The sequence below is a fragment of the Neodiprion lecontei genome, chromosome 5 (assembly GCF_021901455.1).
Source record: "Neodiprion lecontei isolate iyNeoLeco1 chromosome 5, iyNeoLeco1.1, whole genome shotgun sequence".
In the NCBI taxonomy this organism is placed as follows: Eukaryota; Metazoa; Arthropoda; class Insecta; order Hymenoptera; family Diprionidae; genus Neodiprion; species Neodiprion lecontei.
In genome coordinates this window covers 17,203,634-17,224,379 of record NC_060264.1, presented here as the reverse complement: position 1 = coordinate 17,224,379, position 20,746 = coordinate 17,203,634, and the positions used below count along the sequence as shown (strand labels likewise).

General features: G+C 33.6%; 1 protein-coding gene across 5 annotated transcripts in view; it reads left to right on the top strand.

The window, feature by feature from the left end:
- Positions 1-20,746, top strand: part of LOC107227997 (guanine nucleotide exchange factor DBS) — a 46,529-nt gene that overhangs the window by 17,489 nt on the left and 8,294 nt on the right. For all 5 annotated transcript variants that reach the window (XM_015669337.2, XM_046741265.1, XM_046741267.1 and 2 more), the window contains 11 exons: positions 4,690-4,785; positions 5,437-5,551; positions 5,903-5,993; positions 6,698-6,928; positions 7,210-7,469; positions 8,441-8,675; positions 13,680-13,874; positions 15,491-15,670; positions 17,050-17,235; positions 17,309-17,644; positions 19,971-20,288. In XM_015669337.2, the coding sequence (XP_015524823.1) occupies positions 4,690-4,785; positions 5,437-5,551; positions 5,903-5,993; positions 6,698-6,928; positions 7,210-7,469; positions 8,441-8,675; positions 13,680-13,874; positions 15,491-15,670; positions 17,050-17,235; positions 17,309-17,644; positions 19,971-20,288 (2,243 nt within the window). The remainder of the gene's footprint in view (positions 1-4,689; positions 4,786-5,436; positions 5,552-5,902; positions 5,994-6,697; positions 6,929-7,209; positions 7,470-8,440; positions 8,676-13,679; positions 13,875-15,490; positions 15,671-17,049; positions 17,236-17,308; positions 17,645-19,970; positions 20,289-20,746) is intronic.

Here is a 20,746-nt window from a genome sequence, read left to right as displayed (position 1 = left end):
TCTGATGCCAAAAGAAAACTACTTTTTATTTAACTACCCGCCACTGTCGCCATTTTGAATATTTTCAAACGTAAAAATTATTTCGTGTAGTTGAAGGCATGTATGTATGTAAGTCCATCTAAGTAAAAAATGTCCCTATAAATGGGAGCTGTGCGATTAATCGATTATTTTTAAAAACGATTAACTGCAGAAAACAGTTGTTCGACTAAACGATTAACTCTAACGGCTGATTTATTTTATCGACCAACCGATTAATCGAAAGATCCAATTTTTTAAGCAGAATTAATTGATTACGATATATAAATTCAACCGATTTGCCAGGCAAAAAAACACTATCGACGATTTTTGCTCTCTCGAAATGACAAAGATCAATTCGTAAAACACAGAGTCACCTCAGGCATTACTCGAGTGGTTCGGAACACCTGCTTCCAGAGATCCTTACGGTATATTAATTGAGTCGTTTTTCTTTACCACGCAAGAATATTTTGTAATATTTCAAGAATCACGTTCGAGTCTAGAGATGTATAAAATATATACTTGTATTTGAGGGATTCTCCGTCAACTCGGCCACTTTTCTTTCGACCATCTCAGATCTGCCCCATAATTGGTTAAATCAAAGTACTACTAAAAGGTACTCTATGTGAATTTTTTCAGATTTTTTAATTCATTATTTGAGAAATTGCCGTTTTTTTTTCAAATGAATATATCTCGGAAAGTTCAAGTAAGTGAAAAAAAATGACTCTACATAAAAGTTGTAGTTTTTTGTTAGCTTCCGAGAGGAATTTTTTAAAAAATTTTTCGTTCCGGTAACGCTGATTTTTTACCAAAAAAGGAAGAAGTTATTTTTTTTATTCAAGATGGACCCTTTTTGCTGAAAAAATTACAGAGTCTTCCAACATGTGTGACAATATCGCCAAAAAATCGCCAGAGTGGCACGGATCGAGGTTCTAGGGTAAAAAAAAATGAAACCACACAAATTCGGTCGAGGTTCTGGTATAAAAAAATTAATTTGTGTGGCTTAATTTTTTTTACCCTAGAACCTCGATCCGTGCCACTCTGGCGATTTTTTGGCGATATTGTCACACATATTGGAAGACTCTGTAACTTTTCCAGCAAAAAAAAGAGTCCTTTTTGAATAAAAAAAATAATTTATTCCTTTTTTGGTAAAAAATCAGCGTTACCGGAACGTAAAAATTTTTTAAAAAATTCCTCTCGAAAGCTAACAACAAACTACAACTTTTATGTAGAGTCATTTTTTTTCAGTTACTTCAAGTTTCCGAGATATATTCATTTGAAAAAAAAACGGCAATTTCTCAAATAATGAATTAAAAAATCTGAAAAAATTCACATAGAGTACCTTTTAGTAGTACTTTGATATAACCAATTATGGGGCAGATCTGAGATGGTCGAAAGAAAAGTGGCCGAGTTGACGGAGAATCCCTCGTTAACATGTTCGTGTAGGTAATATCCGAGAATATAGAATAATCTTTTTGAAGGATGCAATTGTGACAAGTAACAACACGCGGTGTGCGTTGAATTCACAAACGAGTATCGTCTGGGTGAAATATCCTTAATCCAAACATATTGATCTGGGGTATAATTCAGGATTGTACGCTATGTATTCGGAATACTGTCACTTTCGACCTGATATTATTGGTGAATAAAAAAAAATTCTTGAACGCCTTTTGGTATTATCCTTTCTGAAAAAGATCGTAATTATTTCAGTTCCTTCAGAAATTGGGATGAAATCGGGTTCGGGTAGAATTACCAACAATCATTTCAATCTTGCATTCGTTTTTTCGAGCCCAAAATAAAAATTTTAAATAATTGTTTCGGCCAACTATGATTGAATCTGTTTCTATTATACAATGAGTAAGTAACGATTACAACGAAATGTAAACCACGATTATGTAAATTCGAATGACACAATTTTCAACACTTTCTTTCAACTCATTAGCACGGTATGTACTTGAATATTTTCGTTAGGCCATTTTCCCTGATCACATAACCCGTTACGAAATAATTCGATGCCTATCAAATTTACATATGTATTCACTGCAGAATTTGCAATCAGTTATGAATAATCAGCGAACAGGGGTAGAAAAAGAAAACGAAAAACATCTGAAATTCTTCGTTACATATTGAACCAAATTTACGGTGCGGTACGGCAATTGTAAAAATCCAACAGCATGTGTTACTTAAAGATACACGAGAGATTAAAATGATTACAGAGTTCGAACGAATCTAAAGTAATATAAGTGAAATTGTCACCAACGCGTAATTAAATCATACATTGTGTATTAAGTATACGAATAAGGAGAACTTTTTACAACTTGTGCTGCAACTCGAACGCAAAAGAAATTGAAGGAAACCCGAAACACCGCTAAAGCTTATTTGTATTTCAATACAATAGGAAACAAAAATACGCATTCTTAGATATAAAAATTACCGATTAATTTGTTTTTGTTGGAATGTAGAGTGTGTTCAAACTTGAAAAAATTAAATGTTGTATCAGCGTGATTACTATAACAACGGTAAAAAAAAGTTGACGCATTCATTTATGGATTTAAAAATGGACTCAAGTCAAGTATAAACAGTTACCTAATATTCCTCGTTTTCAACTCTATCGGACATCGGCTTTTAGTCCACGGGTCATTATCATTGACCCGAAAAACGTAACGACGTTCGAATTTCGATTGAAAAACCGTACATCGTATACGTTACGGTTGTAGTCGATTTTTTTTATTTTTTTTTCTCAACACATCTGCTGAATTATTCCGTACTAGGTTTTCAATGAATATAAAATGTAAAACTGTAAAACCCCACACATTGACACAGTTTGCATTCACGTAAATAGATTAAAAAACGGTCTCGTGAATATGTAGACGCGTTTTTTTTTTGTTGTTTTCGTTTTTTCGATTCGTTCGTTGTTTTTTATTTAGTCTGATGAACTTCTCTATAGAATCGTGAAGCGAAATACCGGGATGCGTAATAATTCTTGATTAACGGCGTCTTAATTATATATATATATATAAGCAGCATGGTCTTTTTTTTCTTTGTCTTTTTTTTTCCCCTTCTCATCTCTACCCGCAGATTAACATTTTGATCCGACGAAACTTATACACGTGTGTGCACATCTTTATACACATACGTATTTGGCTTGATTATGATACGTAACTGGAAAGAGAAAGGTCGGGGTCAAGTTATAAAAAGTCATGGGATTTCTTGTATTTTTAAAATTCTTATAACCAAGGTATGCAATCCCCGCGCCTGACTGGCCGACAGAGGTTCTCAAACTCTCTGCCCTGTTCTTTGAAAATATTACGAATATACTGTTACATTTATGTCTTAGGGTGCATAAACATTGATTAAGAATGTGACTGTTTTTATTCAAATGTCGCGGAAATATAAGCATTCTGGAGTATAAAACACTTTTCAGGTTCAAATAATGACATGAAATTCATTTGAAAGATCAGAATTTAAAAAACTTGGAAATTTTGCAATACAAATGTTATATTTATACAAAATTCTTCCGAAAGAATGGATTCACACTGTTGAATTAAATTTACTATTCTTTAAAAATTTACATTGAAAACCTAAAGAAGATGGTAGAGAAATTTGAAGGTAAAACATGGTGACAAACGAATTTCACTATCTTCTTATAAAATGAGCTTACTATAATTTTATGTTTGAAAATTACAGATTGATGGTATTATTTATTGTTCAATATTCTATCTAGTGAATAATCAGATGTACAATAATTAGATTACTAAAATTCGCATGATAGTTGTCAATCTTACTGATATGATAGTTTTGTTGAAATTTGAAAAATATTTGGCAAGGAAGAGTTTGTTCAGAAATTAAACGGTATATTATTTTCGAGAAATTGAATCCTCTTTGAATTTTACTGTACTAAAATTGAAAATCGTGTAATAGAAATACGAAGCAGATATGATAAACGATGAATTCGCTAGTGAATAGATGGACAAATTAAATTGAAGTAATGAAATAAAATATGAATATATTCGATACCTTGACTTGGAAATCGTGATTGAATTTAGAGAACCGTAGCAATTTTTAAAAGTAGTCAAATTCTTACCCGATCTGTTGCATCGTATCAAAATTATGTCCTAAAGTTTGTTACGCAGAAATAATGAGTCGATCGATGGAATGATTTTGTTCTATCTATTTATGGTCTGTTATTCAATCGAAAGCATTATGCTTGAAGAGAGAAAATAAATAGGTAACAATGTAGAGAAAGATGATTTCCAAGCGACGGGATTGAGAGCCTCTTGATATACAGTTACAGCCGTCAGCTGAGGGCTCGATGGTAAGACAGAGAACTGCGGCGGACAGTCTGTATCAGCAATAAGGTCATATTAGTGCAGTGTCAGGCAACTTGTTCTGATATTTATTGAATCAAACGTCTAGCGTCGGTCTGGTGATGAAAAAAGGATAAAAAAAGTAATGCGCTAAACGATGTGTGTCAAATTGTTGTCAAGTTAATACATTAAACGAGCCAAATAAGACTCGGAGTGAGATTTCTGCTGTTCGCCATGCTTTGTACAATGTTGATTCAAAATCTGCATATTTATTGCGCCGACAACTTTGACGAACAAAAAAGGATAATTTAGCTTCTTATCAGAGGGCCAATTTTACTCGGTCGTTCAAATCTGATATTTGTTGCAGACGATGTCGAGAGTATGACCGGTGAGATTGAGAACGGAGACTTAGCAGTACAAGACGTCGCAGATCTTCTCCAACCGCAGTACGCTATCATTACAGGTAGAAACAGAAAATACGACAGAGAACATCCTTGAAATTTGCTTTTGTGGGTTTATTTGCACGGCGTATCTGCCGCATCTTCATTCTCATCGTACAGATGTACGTTTCTGTCATTTTCCTATCCAAATGAACTCTGTTAAGAAAATTGGTTGGCTCAAAATTGATGTGTTTTATTAATTTCATTAAGAGATAGTCGCACATTGAGTACTTATCAAGCGAAAATCTGTCTCAATATACTGGAATTATAAATAGAACCTTAGATATCCGTGCTTAATTTTAAACCACTTTTGAAATGGTTCAGGATGTAGTAGACTTGATGGCTTTCATTTTAGAATTGATGATTTTATTGAGAAGATTGTTTTTAACAATTTTTTTGTAATACACTGGCATTGTTTGAGATTTAATATTACAACATTGTGCCAATATTGATCATGATCAATGAAGTGCAATATTTTGACTTGACGTGTTAAAAAAGAGTAATCAATATGAGTAATTTTTTCGAAAATAGTTGCTTGAATAACATTAGATATCGTAGTGTGAAATCAAACGAATCCATTAGAGTTTCAATCATTTCGAAGCGATTCTCAATGTAAAGAGCGATTTAAATCTATTACGCTCGTGTTGATGTTGCAAACTGATATTCAAACTTAGGTGGAAAAACAAGAGAAGGATGTCCGATAATCACATTCCCAGATAACGGAAATTTTCTAAATTTGAGTGACTTGGATTATCAGCGGCTCATGCTATATCTCACCTCAGTTCCGACGTAAGTAAATCATGGTTCTAATAATTCGCTTCAATTTTTCCTGCCATGTTAGAGTTATTCTTCATAAAATTTTCAAAGAGCACAGTTTTCAAATACATAATAAGGATCTCTTGGAGCAAACCTCTCGTATTCACAGTAATTATTGACTATTAATTTACACGAGTAAGCGGACAAATGAATAGCTTGAAAGGGCAGCTCCAAAGAATTCTCCCGATATCAATACTCAAGAAATTATTGATTTAGCAATAATATGAATTTGAAGTGAAATTCAATGCTGGCAAAAAGTGTGTAAAGAAGGAAAATAGTGCGAGTATTTTATTGGAATTGATGAAAACTTTCACCTTGTTGCAGATTACAAGAGGCTGATCTAGGATTTCATCTGATAATTGATCGCAGGAATGATAAATGGAACTCTGTGAAGAACGTGCTGCTCAAGATATCCGTAAGTTTAAAATGAGGACTTGAGCGCATTTGTAACGAGGTTTTATCGACTTCGTTACAAAACAGTCGCATATTGAGCGTTTATCAGATTGTTGTGTTCGTAAGCTACGAAGTTCTCTTTAAAAATACACAAGCAGTAAACATAGGAATTATAAATGGAAGCTTAAATATCGATACATCATTTAAAATCTCTTCAAGATTGTTGAATGTTTAGTAAATTAGTTCGATTTCACTCTATGTGAGCTCGTTTTATTCAAAAGAGTATTTTCTTCAAAGTCATTCTGAGAATGGATTATCTTTTTATTTTCATTGGTCAATTTAATACTACCACTTAATGATAGCAATCAATTTTGTTGCAGTATTTAAAAAGTAAGTACTTAACAATACAAACATGATAAAAAAAAGTGTATCGGTAAGATTGTATAAACAAATAATCTTCTGAATAAAAGGAGCTGTTGTAGAGTAAAACTGAAGGATTCCATTGGATTCCCATCGTTCTGTAGCAATTCAAATTAAAACATTGATATCTAGACTTCTAAAAAGATAATTCCACTAGTTTTATATTTTTTATTTCAGACCAAGTGTTGTAGCCTGCGACTATATTAATTAGATAAACACTATCTCGTAATGAAATTATTAAAAAGTACAACGGTTTCCGTAAATGTATATTATGCTCTTCTTACACACGTTTGAACATATTTTCAGGCATTCTTTCCCGGTTTGGTACACGTAGCGTACGTTCTTCGTCCAGCCGGTTTTCTTCAAAAAGCCATCTCTGAAGTCTCGAACAAATTGTTTCGCGAAGAGTTCAAATTCAGGGTCATAGTTTTGGCCAACGTTCTCGAGTTGACCGATTTCGTTGAAAAAGATCAACTCACCGAGCAACTGGGAGGTGATTTGCCCTACTGTCATCATACCTGGATACAAAATAGAATTGTGAGTACATTCGAACATGATTAAGAAAGTAGGGAAAGAAATGAGAATTTGAAAATAAGGTAGAGCACCTCATCTGATTACGCAACAAAGGGAATTGTGATACTATTTGTGAAACGTGAAAAAAAAAAATAGGATATTGCAACATTTTTAAAAGTAACCAAATTATGTCCTCTTTAACAGGAAAAATTCGGAAATTGATACAGAAAAACTGAGTGATTTTGTTGCTTACATATTTACTTTATGAATATCTGTAAATTAATAACATATCACTGTTTTTCTAGAGTCTGGAGAAATTCTCCTCAATAACACAGGAGGTATCTCTCGCTCTGGATTCCTTCACTCGACGTTTAGCCGAAGTTGAGTTTCCAAATAACACTATTGCGACCACAACATTGCTGAATCAACAGCAGACAGAATACAACGAACTCAAGGAAGAAATACTCAGCGCAGCCAAACACGGTGAAACCCTGTTGGATAGCGTTCGACAATTGACTGGTAAAAGCACTGCTGACCGGTTGGGAAACGTTTCTGCTGTAGAAAGGTACATTATTTTATAGTGTCGTTCAAGAATGAATCAGAAGTTAGGAAAAAAGTGAAAACAGTTTAAAAAATTCCCGGCAATGTTCATTCTGCCAATCATCGGGAACACGAATAAAACAACGTCTCGACTGTTTGATGCAAATGAATCTCACCAAATTTGAACGTCACAAATTGAAATATCGTCAATTTAAGAAAAGGTTTTTTAATTATATTGTGCATAATGATTAAACTCTGTTGTTTTTGATCCGATTGTTAAGTCTTTGGGACTATTTTGTTCACCGTAGAAATTTTCTGAGATCGTTTGTAACAAATTTTGCAATTAGTTATTTCCAGAGTGGATACAAATAGATTTGTGGAAGCACGGTACAGCAAATGTTCAATAATTAATTTTGCACATTGCAACCATGCTATATCATTAGATTTATTGAATGTTTTTTGGACAATTCGTGGGGATCTGGTCAGTAAAGAAAATGAGTTCAGAAGCACTAGAATTGAACCAAAAACACCAAAGTTTAATTATTTCGCTGAACGATTGAGAATCTTGTAAATGGGTTAAATTCAAGTATTCGAAATGCTTAAGTTCTGGTGTTTATAAACCAATTCTAATGTTTTCGAGGTCACGTCATCTCTGACCAGATCTTTCACAAATTTATTTCTATCCACTTTGAAGATAACTGTTTTTGAAATTCGTTTTTAGGAAATCTGTGAATACTTTTATTAAATAAGCCCAAAAACGTTAGAATTATCAAAAAATCCAGATTTTAATCGTCTTGAACATTCCCGTTACAAAATCTTTTCTCAAATCGTTGATATCTTGGCTTGTATCATTGGATACATTGGACGCTACAGATATGTTGAAAATTTTTTTGACTTTATCTAACTTTGGATTCAAACCCTGTTCGTATTTCATGAGGTCAAATAATTTCTATTTCAGAATATCCAACAATAATAATTGCTTTACGTTTTTGGCAGGTTACTGGTACAGTTAGAGGAAACGGAAAGAACATTTGATCTGTTTTGGTCCCACCACAGCTCCCGGCTGAGGCATTGCCTAGCCTTGCGTCAATTCGAGCAGGATTTCAGGGAGCTTCAAGCGAACTTGGATCAGCACATGAAAACAGTCGGAGACATGACGGAGGTTGGCGAGACCCAGTCGAGAGTAAACCAACTACTGCGCGATACGTCCACTTTTCAGAGGATATGCAGAGTAAGTAGTGCTCTTTGATTGCTTGACTCTTGATTTATGATTGTTGATTCATATTCAGACTTCACGACACTTGCAGCTATGATGGTTTCAGTTTTCATCAATTTTCTACGCTACATACGACATGTAATCAATGAAATGCGTCAAAGATGCTTTTTCAATCATATGCTCAAATTATGAAATAGCGATTTATGTTGGCACACAAAAAATTTGTTAATTTTTTTTCGTATCTCTAGCCATTGAGATTTGCGTAAACTATGATTAGCCCAATCACGTAAAATTGGAAATAGACTTTTTTCCCAAGCGAGATGAAGAACTGCGTAAAAATTTTTATTCTCAAAGATAAGCAATTGCGTCTAGTTGAAGATAGTCAATTTTTTGGATTTAGCTCCGCCGATTTGACAGATATTTACACTCTATTTTTGTAAAATTAAAAATATTTGGTAGTTTTGGGTTCATTTTCAAAGTTCCACAGTCCAGAAATAATTTTAAATAATTCAGTGGTGTAACAACATCGCAAGATTTGAACTACTTCATTTTGTCAAGTGTAATTCAGGCTTGTGTATATTTTGGCTTTGATTGCGAGACTTCATTTCAGGAAATATTTTAAACTTAGGATAATTTGAAGATGCCCGTAGAGTTTAGAGATTTTCGCATTAGTTCATTCAAATTTCTCAAGTCTGGAAACTTTTGACCTATTCCTTGTGGTTTTGATCAATTTTACGACGATAAATTGACAAAGAGAAAGTAAAGCCAAAGTCTAATGAAAACTATTGTTGACCATGATACAACAATTATACATCTCGGTTTATTCAATTTTATTCTCACTTGGACAAATTGATTTAGTTTCATTTCAATTAGCTAGAGCACATCAATCTTACAAATATTTAATTGGCCATAATGTGTCTTTGATATGAATCATATAATCATGTGAAACGTTATAACCATTATTCATACGTAAAATGACACTGACTATTCGAATACCCTTCCTCAACAGGCTCGCTGTGTAAGTTATTACGATTATTATCATCAATTATGAATTTCTTAAATAATTAATGGGTTTACAGGTTTTAAACATGATATCTGTATAAGTGATTTTGGTATGTGTATGAGAACGATTTCCGAGCCATCCTACAATCGATGAATAGCCTTAAATTTGTATTATACTTAACTGTGCTTTGGTTTATTCCATGGATCGTACGAAAGAAAGTGAAGGATTGCAGAAAAATTGAACTCAGTATATTATTTTCTTTCAAAAAGAAATACCAGACAATGAGTGATATTTTCATTATTACGAATAATATCTTACACGATCAACAGCGAGCCTGTCGGTGAATAAAGAAATACAAAAATGGTTCTAACGCTTGATACAACTCAATTTAATGCGTAATAGAAATCAAACTTGATAAATGCACCATAATGCACAATCCAAATCAGCAGTTTAGATATTGTTAATACTGTAAAAAAATTATAGTCCAAACATTCGAGCTTAATATTGTAAATAAGGCAATTATCGAGTTGGGAAAATTTTACAAATCCAACTTGTGGCTGAGGATTCAATTAAGTATAGCTGATTTGGATACCTTGCACAGGATAATCTGCACAAGATGCACAGATGTTAAGTTGCACCGCTTTCCTGATTTTGTCGATAGTCCTATTTGTTGCATACCATGTGGATTTGGGTCTTGGTAAGCAATCCACTTGACAAAATTTATACATAATATATAATCTTCATATATACTGTTTGAAAGATAACAATTAAATATGTAAATTAAATCTACTTGTGTTCAGGGAAATTATAGCCGAAGGAAAAAATTTGCTCGCTAGTGGGCAACCCAACGTTTATGAAATTTACATTTTTTCTGTAACTATTAGACAGTTGCTTTAGTTTTGTCTGATGGTTTGAAATGAGATTAACAGCTCAAACTATGGATTTATCTGTCACAAGGTGAATTTGAATTTATTTAAGTCAACGATAATGAAATTTCAGGAACTAGAAAAAACCAATAATGTAAGAGTTTCTGAACAATAATATAATTCACATATCCGTTTGAGTTACGAGGTGATTCAAACTAACTTAAGAAAGTTTCACAGTTGAAAATGATTGCCTTCTTTGTTACTTCATTACGAGACGATCGCGTGTTGAGTGTTTATAAAATCATTACATTTGTAAGTGACGATTGTGCTGCTGGAAATTAAAAAAAAAGAGTCTGAAATTACGAAAAACAACAAACTGCTGTAAATAGAACTATGGAAACTTCAGGAGTCTAATGGAATTTCACTCAAAGATGGCTTATTTTGTTTAAAAACTGTTTTGTTGATTTCGTTTTTTTCTATCAATAGTCAATGCAATATTGCTACTTGTTGATTAAAATCAATATCAGTGGAATCTCGAAAAATTGAGTATCCAACGATATCAACATGATGAAAAAATATGGTCATAGTATAATTGTAAAAAATTCTGCTGGATGAAATGATACGTCACAAAGTCAAATCGATTCAACGTACCAAATTTTCAAAGTTTTAAAGCAATTCGCTACACTTATTTTTTTCTTCCCTGAATTGAATTCGCGTTTAATATTTTCTTACTTACCAGGTTTGCAATAAGTACGCACTTTGTTTATTTCATTCCTGTCAGTTCAACGCACCTTTCACCAGACAGATTCATAGTTTAAGACTCTAGATTTCAATACATCTAATAATTTCTTGAAATAACAGCGTTTACGATAAGAAATGTGAACAAAACCTAAAAGTGTTTTTACAGATTTTAGACTTTGCGCTTCTTGCAATATAAGTCTTAACTTAGTAACTTGAACTTTTTAGGCATCTCTCGTGATTTGTGGCATAGTATCGAAAGCAAATATCCTGAAACCATATGAAGACTTTCATAGATCCATTAAATAGATACTGTACTACGTATCGATGATCTGCGATAGCCAAATAAAAATGAATATTAGGTTGTCTGTCCGTGGGCGATTTTCTTCCGTCAATATAATTTCCTACTATTTGTAAATTCCTGGTGGAAAAATTTCCGTGTAAAACTATTGGAAAGTGCTATGCAAAATTAGCTGCTTATGGAGGCTACTATTAAACAACATAGAATTCTGGATATTAATGCAAAAAAATGTTGAAGTACTCAAACTGGCTGTGTTAATGATACCTTTAGTTACAAAACTGTAGAAATCTGGCCTCTAACAGAGAGCTTAATGGACTTTATTTTACATAACTTTGCAACTAAAAGAATTAATATACTATTTTCGCGTAGTTCTGTATATTTTCTTAACGTAAATATGGACAGTTTTACATGGAGTAGTTCGGTAAGAAATAATTTGGCCAGCGCATTTCAACGGTTTTGCTTCGAAATTTTTCGAACAGGGATATAATATATAATACGTATTTCGAACTCTTTTATCCAAAAAAAATACTTCTACCTTTTCTTGTCATTACCCGAGTTTAACTTCATCATCCACACATTTAGAATTTATCGCACAAATCATTTTCAACTCTGTTCAAAGTTCAATTATTACTAAAACAAGGGGATTCTGCTTCGGGATACTTATGATAAACATTAAAAAAAAGTAAAAAAATCCCCGGGAATCGTTCAAATTTTTAAACAAACTTCCAACATTTTGAATCAAAGATTCTTCGTCAATAATAAGTGCATGGTCAAGACAGTAGATATTTGTTTTTTATACAATCGCTGTTAGAGAAATATAAGTTTAAGTCCAAAGTCAAAGGAATACATGATATTTGTCTCCGAAGGACAAAATGTGACTCGTGTAAATTATATCAGATCAAACTATCTAAACATTTCTCAGAAACACGCGTATATGAAAGTAAAAATATAACCCATGAATTCTCAATTTGCGTAAAGAATTTGCATGAACTTGTCTTGCTTTGAAAGTATTAAAATATTGATGAAAGATAAAGGAAATATTGATTACTTCCATATCGAAGTAGGATCCTCCCGTAATTAATATTAATAATTCCGAACGGTGCACACGATAAAGTTTTGTATTGCATCTATGCACATAATGACAAAATTCTGTTCATCATGTAACGATTCACGATAAATTATAACAGGCCTCACGGTGATCCTTCTGTTTCCGTAGAAGCACCCTACATTCATTTTCTTAACCCCGAGAGAACATGAAAATCAAATGTTTTGCTCCGAAAGTGAACCTATTTTCAACAGATTGTTACTTTCCTTTATTTTATTTCCTTTTTTCAGCAACTTGAGTATCGTAGGGGGGGTGACATCTCCGTGAGTGATGCGCACAATTAGTCTGCTGACCAAAATGTGTAACTTTTACTGTATTTTACAGAATTCATGTGCGAAAGAGAGTTTTAACAAAATTAACACACATAATGATTATTCTTCCGAGTATGATATAACAAATCGATCTAAGGGAGTTTGATAACAAAACCAAATACCGCATACTCATTGTAATTTTTTGCACTCTAACTTCTTGAATTAAATTAATAAATTTTGTCTGGTAAACTATATAAACTATATGTATATTGCCACTTTCTTATCTGTCGGACGATTAATGAGTGTTCTATACTTCTTAACGAGGACGTATTTTCATTATTTCTACGACTTCAGCATTGTTTATTCGCAAATTCGGTACAATTACATGAAAGTTCTTTAGCGTTAAACTGAGCCCTTCAAATTTTTCTGCGTCACTGTAATTTATTTGCTTATACTTGCCTTGAATACTGTGAGGCCTGTCAAATAGCATGTTAATAGCGTGAATGCAATTGATATTTGTTTTGCACAGTATTGCTACTGCATGAACCGATAGAGAAAAAAAAATAAAATGTATCGTCTCGACAAACCGTGTTTCTTCCTTAGGAAGTGTTCAACTTGTGTCTAATAAGAGTGTAAAATTTGCACAGTATCTGCAAATTAGGGAACTTCGAAGAAGAAATACGGTCAATGTCAGTATAATCTTTGTACCAAAATCTTTTCAAACAAAAAGAAACTTGCAAGCCTCTGTTTTGTAGGGAGACATAGATCGCGCCGAAGAAGTAATATCAGCGGGTCAACAACTTCTTTCCGGTCGGCACCAATGCCCTGCCGAAGTGGTCGAGCCAAAATGTGCAGAGCTTCAAAGGATTTGTACAATTCTTAGTCAAAGACTGGAAAGGAGGTTGCACACTTTGACAAAATGCAGGGAACTTATGGAGAGGATAGACAAGGTATGTTGCAATGTAAATTTTGGGAATTGGATCTCGACAACCAATTATTCAATTCGACTTCATACGATACTTTACATACGACTATCTCGTTTTTCATTCAACCGGTAATGGATCATATATGTACAGAAAAAGTGCCCAACTGGTAATGGATCATATATGTACATTTTTTAATATTTCTGATAACTTTCGTTGAATTTGGACAAAAATTCGTACACTACCGTTTTGGGGCTCACTAGATCCAAATTTGAAAGCAAAGTTGAAAAATTCAATATGAGAGATTCAAAATGGTAGCTTTGAATAACCGGTAATTAAAACTAGGCCTCAGTATGACTGTACCAAAACCTCAAGAAGTGGAATAAGTCCTTTGAAACTTGTCTACTCTGGGGTTTTTAGGGTCGGAGATGCTGAATCCATTATCAGAATTGAACAATTGCAAAATGGAGGATTCAAATGGCGTTGGCAATACTTGAAATTTTTGTAAAACTAAGCATTTAATCTCGAAATAATCATTCGGGGGTTTTCGGGGCTTTTGATAACGAATCCATTATCAGAATTGAAGAATTGCAAAATGGAGGATCCAAGAACGGCAATGGTTGAAATTTTTGTAAAATTAGGTAGTTAATCTGAAAATCGTCACATATGAATTTTTTGGGTCGCTGACTACGAATCCAAGATTGGAGAATAAAAGAAAAGAAAAATGAGAACAACTTAATAAAAACTCAGCTATAATCTAAATAAAACTGGATACCTAAGGCCATAATTAAAACTAACAATGAAACCTGATATCAAAATAAAATAAAGAGTAAAGTAAATATGTGATTAGTCTTGATACGCTGAGGATCATTATTCACCCTCAGGTGGTGGCAGATTTAAAAAATGCCTGTCGCAATGGAATAGGCGACCCCAAAAACCTTTACAGGTATACCAAGTTTCAAATTTGAATATAATTAGAAAATTCATAAAAAAAAAAAATTTTAATTTATCCCGACTCACCCCTATTTGCATCCCCAGGAGGTGGCAAATTCAAAAAATAAGTTCTTAAATGCAATCAGGTACCCAAAAAAACCCTGGTCACTAATTTTGGTGTAATTAGGTCGGTTGTTTGTGGCTACCAGTTTTGGCACGAAAACTGGAAAAACTCGTACTAGTTAACCAGTTAATGATCGTATTTTTTCGCTGCTTAAAACGAATTTTGGACGAAAAATCGTAATTTAACTTGTAACGGTCGCTATTTTGATTAGAAATGGAAAAAAAGAAACTTGAATCGTGGCAAATAGGATAGGATATCCATCAACACTGTTTAGCAGTTTGGGGTGACTTAGTTCAGTTATTTCTGAGATGTCGTGAAAACTGCAAAACACTTCACCGAACAAAAATTATTCATGTTATTGTTAATAACAATATTTCCTATTTATTTATTCTAATGGATATAATTGGCAATGGATCTCGATCTACACACCTTAAAAAAAAAAACCGACAATAATCGAATTGAATGATTGATTGTCGAAATATAAATTCCCGGAATTCTGAAAAATAAGACCAAAATTGAAAAATGAATTACTGTATCTTACAGTGAAATAAGTTTATACCAAGCATGAGTTGATTTTCTTGGACAGGCAAATACATGGTGCACTCGTGGCATAGAATTATTGGCGTCTCAAACCAACGCAACAACCGCACCCGAAGAGGCTCTACAAAATCTACAGCAGCTTATCGATTCAGCAGCAGAATTTCAACATCCCCGATGCATATTTCAAGATTCTATAACCCCGGAAACCAAAGCACTTGTAACACAGGTTGGTTTTTTTTTTTTTTGATTTCATCACCTCAAACGACGTCAAGATGTTGTTCGCACGTCTGTTGATTTGAAAAACTAAACTTATCTCTGAAGGGGCTGCACACTGAAACTGATACTATACAATAACGATTCTAGAGAACTGTAGATTTATTTTCTGGCTATGTTTGCCGAAAGAAGTTTTTTCCAAAAAAAAAAAAAATTCTTCAACATTTCGTCTCCTACAATTTTGAAGATTAAAAGTAACAGATTATTTCACATGTTTAGAGACGGTTTCGAACCATCAATCGCATTACATTTTCGATGTCTTTATTTTTGAAAAAATACACATTTTGCAAACAGCCTAGATATGATCGAATTAATTACCAGTTTCAGGTGGTCCTTTCTATCAAAAAACATAGCCAGAAAGTAAATCGATAGCTTTCTACGCCCAATATGAAGTAGGGCCAATTTTAGAGTGCAACCCCTCTTTAGACTTATATCATGTCATTTATACCCATTATATTTATACCCATCTATTATTGTGAATGATATATTTTTCTGAAGAAGGTTGATTGTTAGTGAGCAAAGTGAAAAAAATTCACCGTTCTATGCAGAGTATTTATAGAATAACAAAATTTAAAACCGACCAGAGACGTGAGAAAAGTTTTGAATTAGAATACCACTATCTTTAGAATTTCCTGAAAATGCCTTGTTGCGTAAAAAACTGACATTACTGTTTTTTGTCTCACATAAACAATAATTTTACACAGACTCGCTCTTATTATTCTACCACAACTCATCGTTCATAATGCGATCGACAAATTGAGAATATGTTTCATTCCGTTTACACAAAAAAGGATTCAATACGTTTCTACTTCCTGAAAATTTTAATTGCATTCAAGGAATGTGCAAGAAAGGATCGTGATGGAATAAAGGAATATTTCGAGAATTTTTTTTTACATAATTACACGTTGAAATCGTATGATTATCATACAAAAAAGTTAGCACATACATTTTATTGTGCAAAGATTAATCATATTGAATTTATTGTCGACTTTTTTGGCGATACTTTGCCAAAAACTAATTTGTAGTAATTTTTTTATTGAACACAGCCATCGTTTTCGACATTCATTTTGTACTATTATGTTCTACATAAAACATAAAATGTTAATATGTAGGAAAAATTGGTTTGATAAACAACATTGATTGGAAAACTCGAACACATCAAGTGACAAACAATAAGTTGCGAATTTTTGGCTTCCAATTGGACAGCGTCTTGGAGGATATTGTAGAAAGAAAGAAATTAAGAGAAATAAAAGTCAAGTTAATTTTCTATATCAGCGATAATAAAGATTTATGAACATAAATAAAAATATATGAGAACTGTAATATTTATAGGTATTGCAAAGAATAGACGACGTTCAGTTGATGTGCGATAAAAGGATTGTCGCGCTGAAACAACAGCTCGTAAAACCGACCAGACCTATTCAAACTGTGACGCCTGAGCCAGCTAGACCAATTCAGCCTCCTCCTCAAATGGTGAAGCCGAGCAGGGTTCTGAAAAAAGCGAACACCATGCCGAAAGTATGACAAATAGATTTGTGTAACCGATTTCACAGAGAAACGATCATATTGTATGTAATAATTGTCTTCGCAGATGGAAATGAGCCCGATCGAAGGAGAAGCTGTGTCACCGGACGGGGAACCCCGTGACTTTGAAGCTCTGCGATTGAAACGAGGCCACGTTTTGGCCGAGCTAATCGAGACAGAACGCATTTACGTGGCGGAACTTGGCTCGATAATTAAAGGATACAAGATAGAAATGACAAATGAATTAATGGAGCATCTGGTCCCCGCCGCTCTGGTTGGAAAAGCTGATGTATTGTTCGGAAATTTGGAAGACATTTACCTTTTTCACGGAGAAACTTTCCTCAAGGATCTCGAAAACTGTATTTCGAACACAGAACTCGTCGCACTTTGTTTTGTGCAGAGGGTCAGTTACTCTTCTGTGTGATGTAAAGATATTGTTGAATGTAGTTGAATTAAGTAGCTGCAAGGCAGATATACTGATTGGGAATTATCTTGACGGATAAGTTGGTTGGAAAATCTGAATTAACAGTTCGGAAAATAAAAAATCCAACAATTTTATTTACGCAAACGACAGTGAATAGAAGTAAAACAAGTTCGTTACTGTATAATAGAAGTGAATCCAGGCAAATTTGATTAACACAAGGTAAAATATCAACAATTTGAGACAAGATTTCATAATTAGAACGTTCAAAATGATTGAATTCTACTCTTCTTCTCTAGTTTTAATATTTTTGTACTCGAATCACGCCATCACAGGGTCCTCAAAAATTGTGTGCATCATCTTCAAGAAATTTCACATTGCAGTGCAGTTATGGGCTATTCCGCGTCAACCGGATCAGTCATCTCTCAGATATTTTTTTAATTTGGCATGTGGATTGTGTGGGAGGAGTTAGATTTTTGTGCCAAAGCGCGAATCTCATAATGCAAAATTCGATTTTTTATTAACAATAACAAATTAGACTCCCATTTTTTTCAAAAGTTCATAACTTTGGCAAAAAATTAGATACAATATATTTTTTTTTCCAAATTACGCGGAAAGCTCCATAGAATTTAAAAAAAAATACGAAATGGTAAAAACAAGTTGTTATCAATTGTTTATTTAACAATTAATTGTTCGAAGATTTTTAAAACAGTGACTGACACGATCAAAAAATTTTTTTTAAATTCTGACATGTTCCTTGAACTGTACTACAACCTGTGAATTAATTCCAGAGGGGTGTTTTTCTTCGTTTTCGAGTAAAAAATCATTAAAGGTGTCGATGCGCATGAAATTGCGGCGCGCCGAGTCTCTACGTAATGGCGAGCGGCCGGTTGCCGTCCACCGCTACCCTGCGGTGGCGTCGCGGCGTCGCCGCGTTATTTTGGAGTCATTTTCACGATGTAGGACATGATTGAAGAATCTGAAAAAAATAATGTACCTTCACAAGGCCTGCTCAAAGCGATAAGTGAAGTTTCAACAATGTGTTTTTATTTTAAAATAAGTAGCAAGTTATGTAATTATTATCATTTATGTGCACTCTCATGGTGTGTAACCGTTATTTTGAATCTCTGTAATAAAAAAACCGTGAAAAACACATTGTTGAAACTTCACTTATCGCTTTGAGCAGGCCTTGTGAAGGTACAGTATTTTTTTCAGATTCTTCAATCATGTCCTACATCGTGAAAATGACTAAAATAACGCTGCGACGCCACCGCAGGGTAGCGGTGGACGGCAACTGGCCGCCCGCCATTACGTAGAGACTCGGCGCGCCGCAATTTCATGCGCATCGACACCTTTAACGATTTTTTACGCGAAAACGAAGAAAAACACTCTCTGGAATTAATTCACAGGTTGTAGTACAGTTGAAGGAACATGTCAGAATTTTAAAAAAATTTTTTGATCGTGTCAGTCACTGTTTTAAAAATCTTTGAAAAATTAATTGTTAAATAAACAATTGATAACAACTTGTTTTTACCATTTCGTATTTTTTTTTAAATTCTATGGAGCTTTCCGCGTAATTTGAAAAAAAAAATATATTGTATCTAATTTTTTGCCAAAGTTATGAATTTTTGAAAAAAATGGGAGTCTAATTTGTTATTGTTAATAAAAAATATAATTTTGCATTATGAGATTTGCGCTTTGGCACAAAAATCTAACTCCCCCTACACAATCCACATGCCAAATTAAAAAAATATCTGAGAGATGACTGATCCGGTTGACGTGGAATAGCCCTTATGCAGTGTAAATGTCATTGTTGATGAGCCTTTGTTGTACGGTTCTTACTCAAATCTGTTTTTATCCGCTTTGGGGATAACTGTTTGTGAAATTTGTTTTAGGCAACTTCTAGGGGTGTTTATGGAAAACAAAATAAAGCTAGAAACTTTAGAATTGGATTTTAAATCCCAGAGTTTAATAATTTTTAACGTAATAATTGTAAAACAAACTTTTTCAAATGATCGATATCTCAGCTTGTGTCATTAAAGTTTGCTTAAATTCGTTTTTCACCCATATCATGGGTGTCATTTCATTTGTGTTCACTATCATTCGTGCAACCAAAGTGACTTGATATTTTTGAAACAGTATTTTCTCTATTTCTACCTTTTAATTTAGATTGTCCAACCGTTTCATCTCGAAGTAAACTTAATTTTCAAATAGTAAGATCATTTCAACTGCAGATTTTTTCATTATTAGATAATTATGTCTCTAAGTCAGAACTTTCTTTTGCCAATTCATATTTATTTCCGTTCAGCGTGAGATATTCTTCAGACTCTACAGCTACTATTGCCAAAATATTCCCCGGTCGGAGAGGCTAAGAGAACAAATTCAAAGCGAGCCACAATTTTTGGCCGCCTGTCAACAGAGACTTGGTCACAAGCTACCCTTGGCTGCGTACTTGCTCAAGCCTGTTCAGCGCATTACCAAATATCAACTGCTTTTGAAGGATTTGCTGAAGTACACAGAGGATCAATCCTGCTCCACCCAACTTCAAGAAGCTCTGGATTGTATGCTGGTTGTTCTAAAATGCGTCAATGATAGCATGCACCAAATAGCAATCACCGGGTTTGGAGTACGTATCAACAAATCGACTTACTTTGCGTAATTTCTCACACAATCATCTCTCAGACAATTTTATCTTCAGCAGATGTATCAGTTATGTTTCTACCTCCAGAAAATGATATACATATATGCTAAAATCATCTTAAAACCACTTTCTTGGACGGTGTTTACCGTATGAAACTGTTTTTGAATTGCAAGTCAAACGGTACAAAAGTGAATCCAAAAGTAATGCCATAGTTGAAAAATTTTACTAGTGTTTTTTTGTTCTTATTACTGTATTCTTTGAGAGCGATGTTGACGAGGAAAAGATTGAGTTCGATATTTTGGAAGTATAACTCTTGAAAATATATTTACTATCCTAGTTTATGATCAGATGGTTAGATCACCAGTGATATTTGGGTTGGAGAATAATAATTTTCATAACAAATGAACATAACAAAAAAAAAACGTACAAACTGTGTATCACAA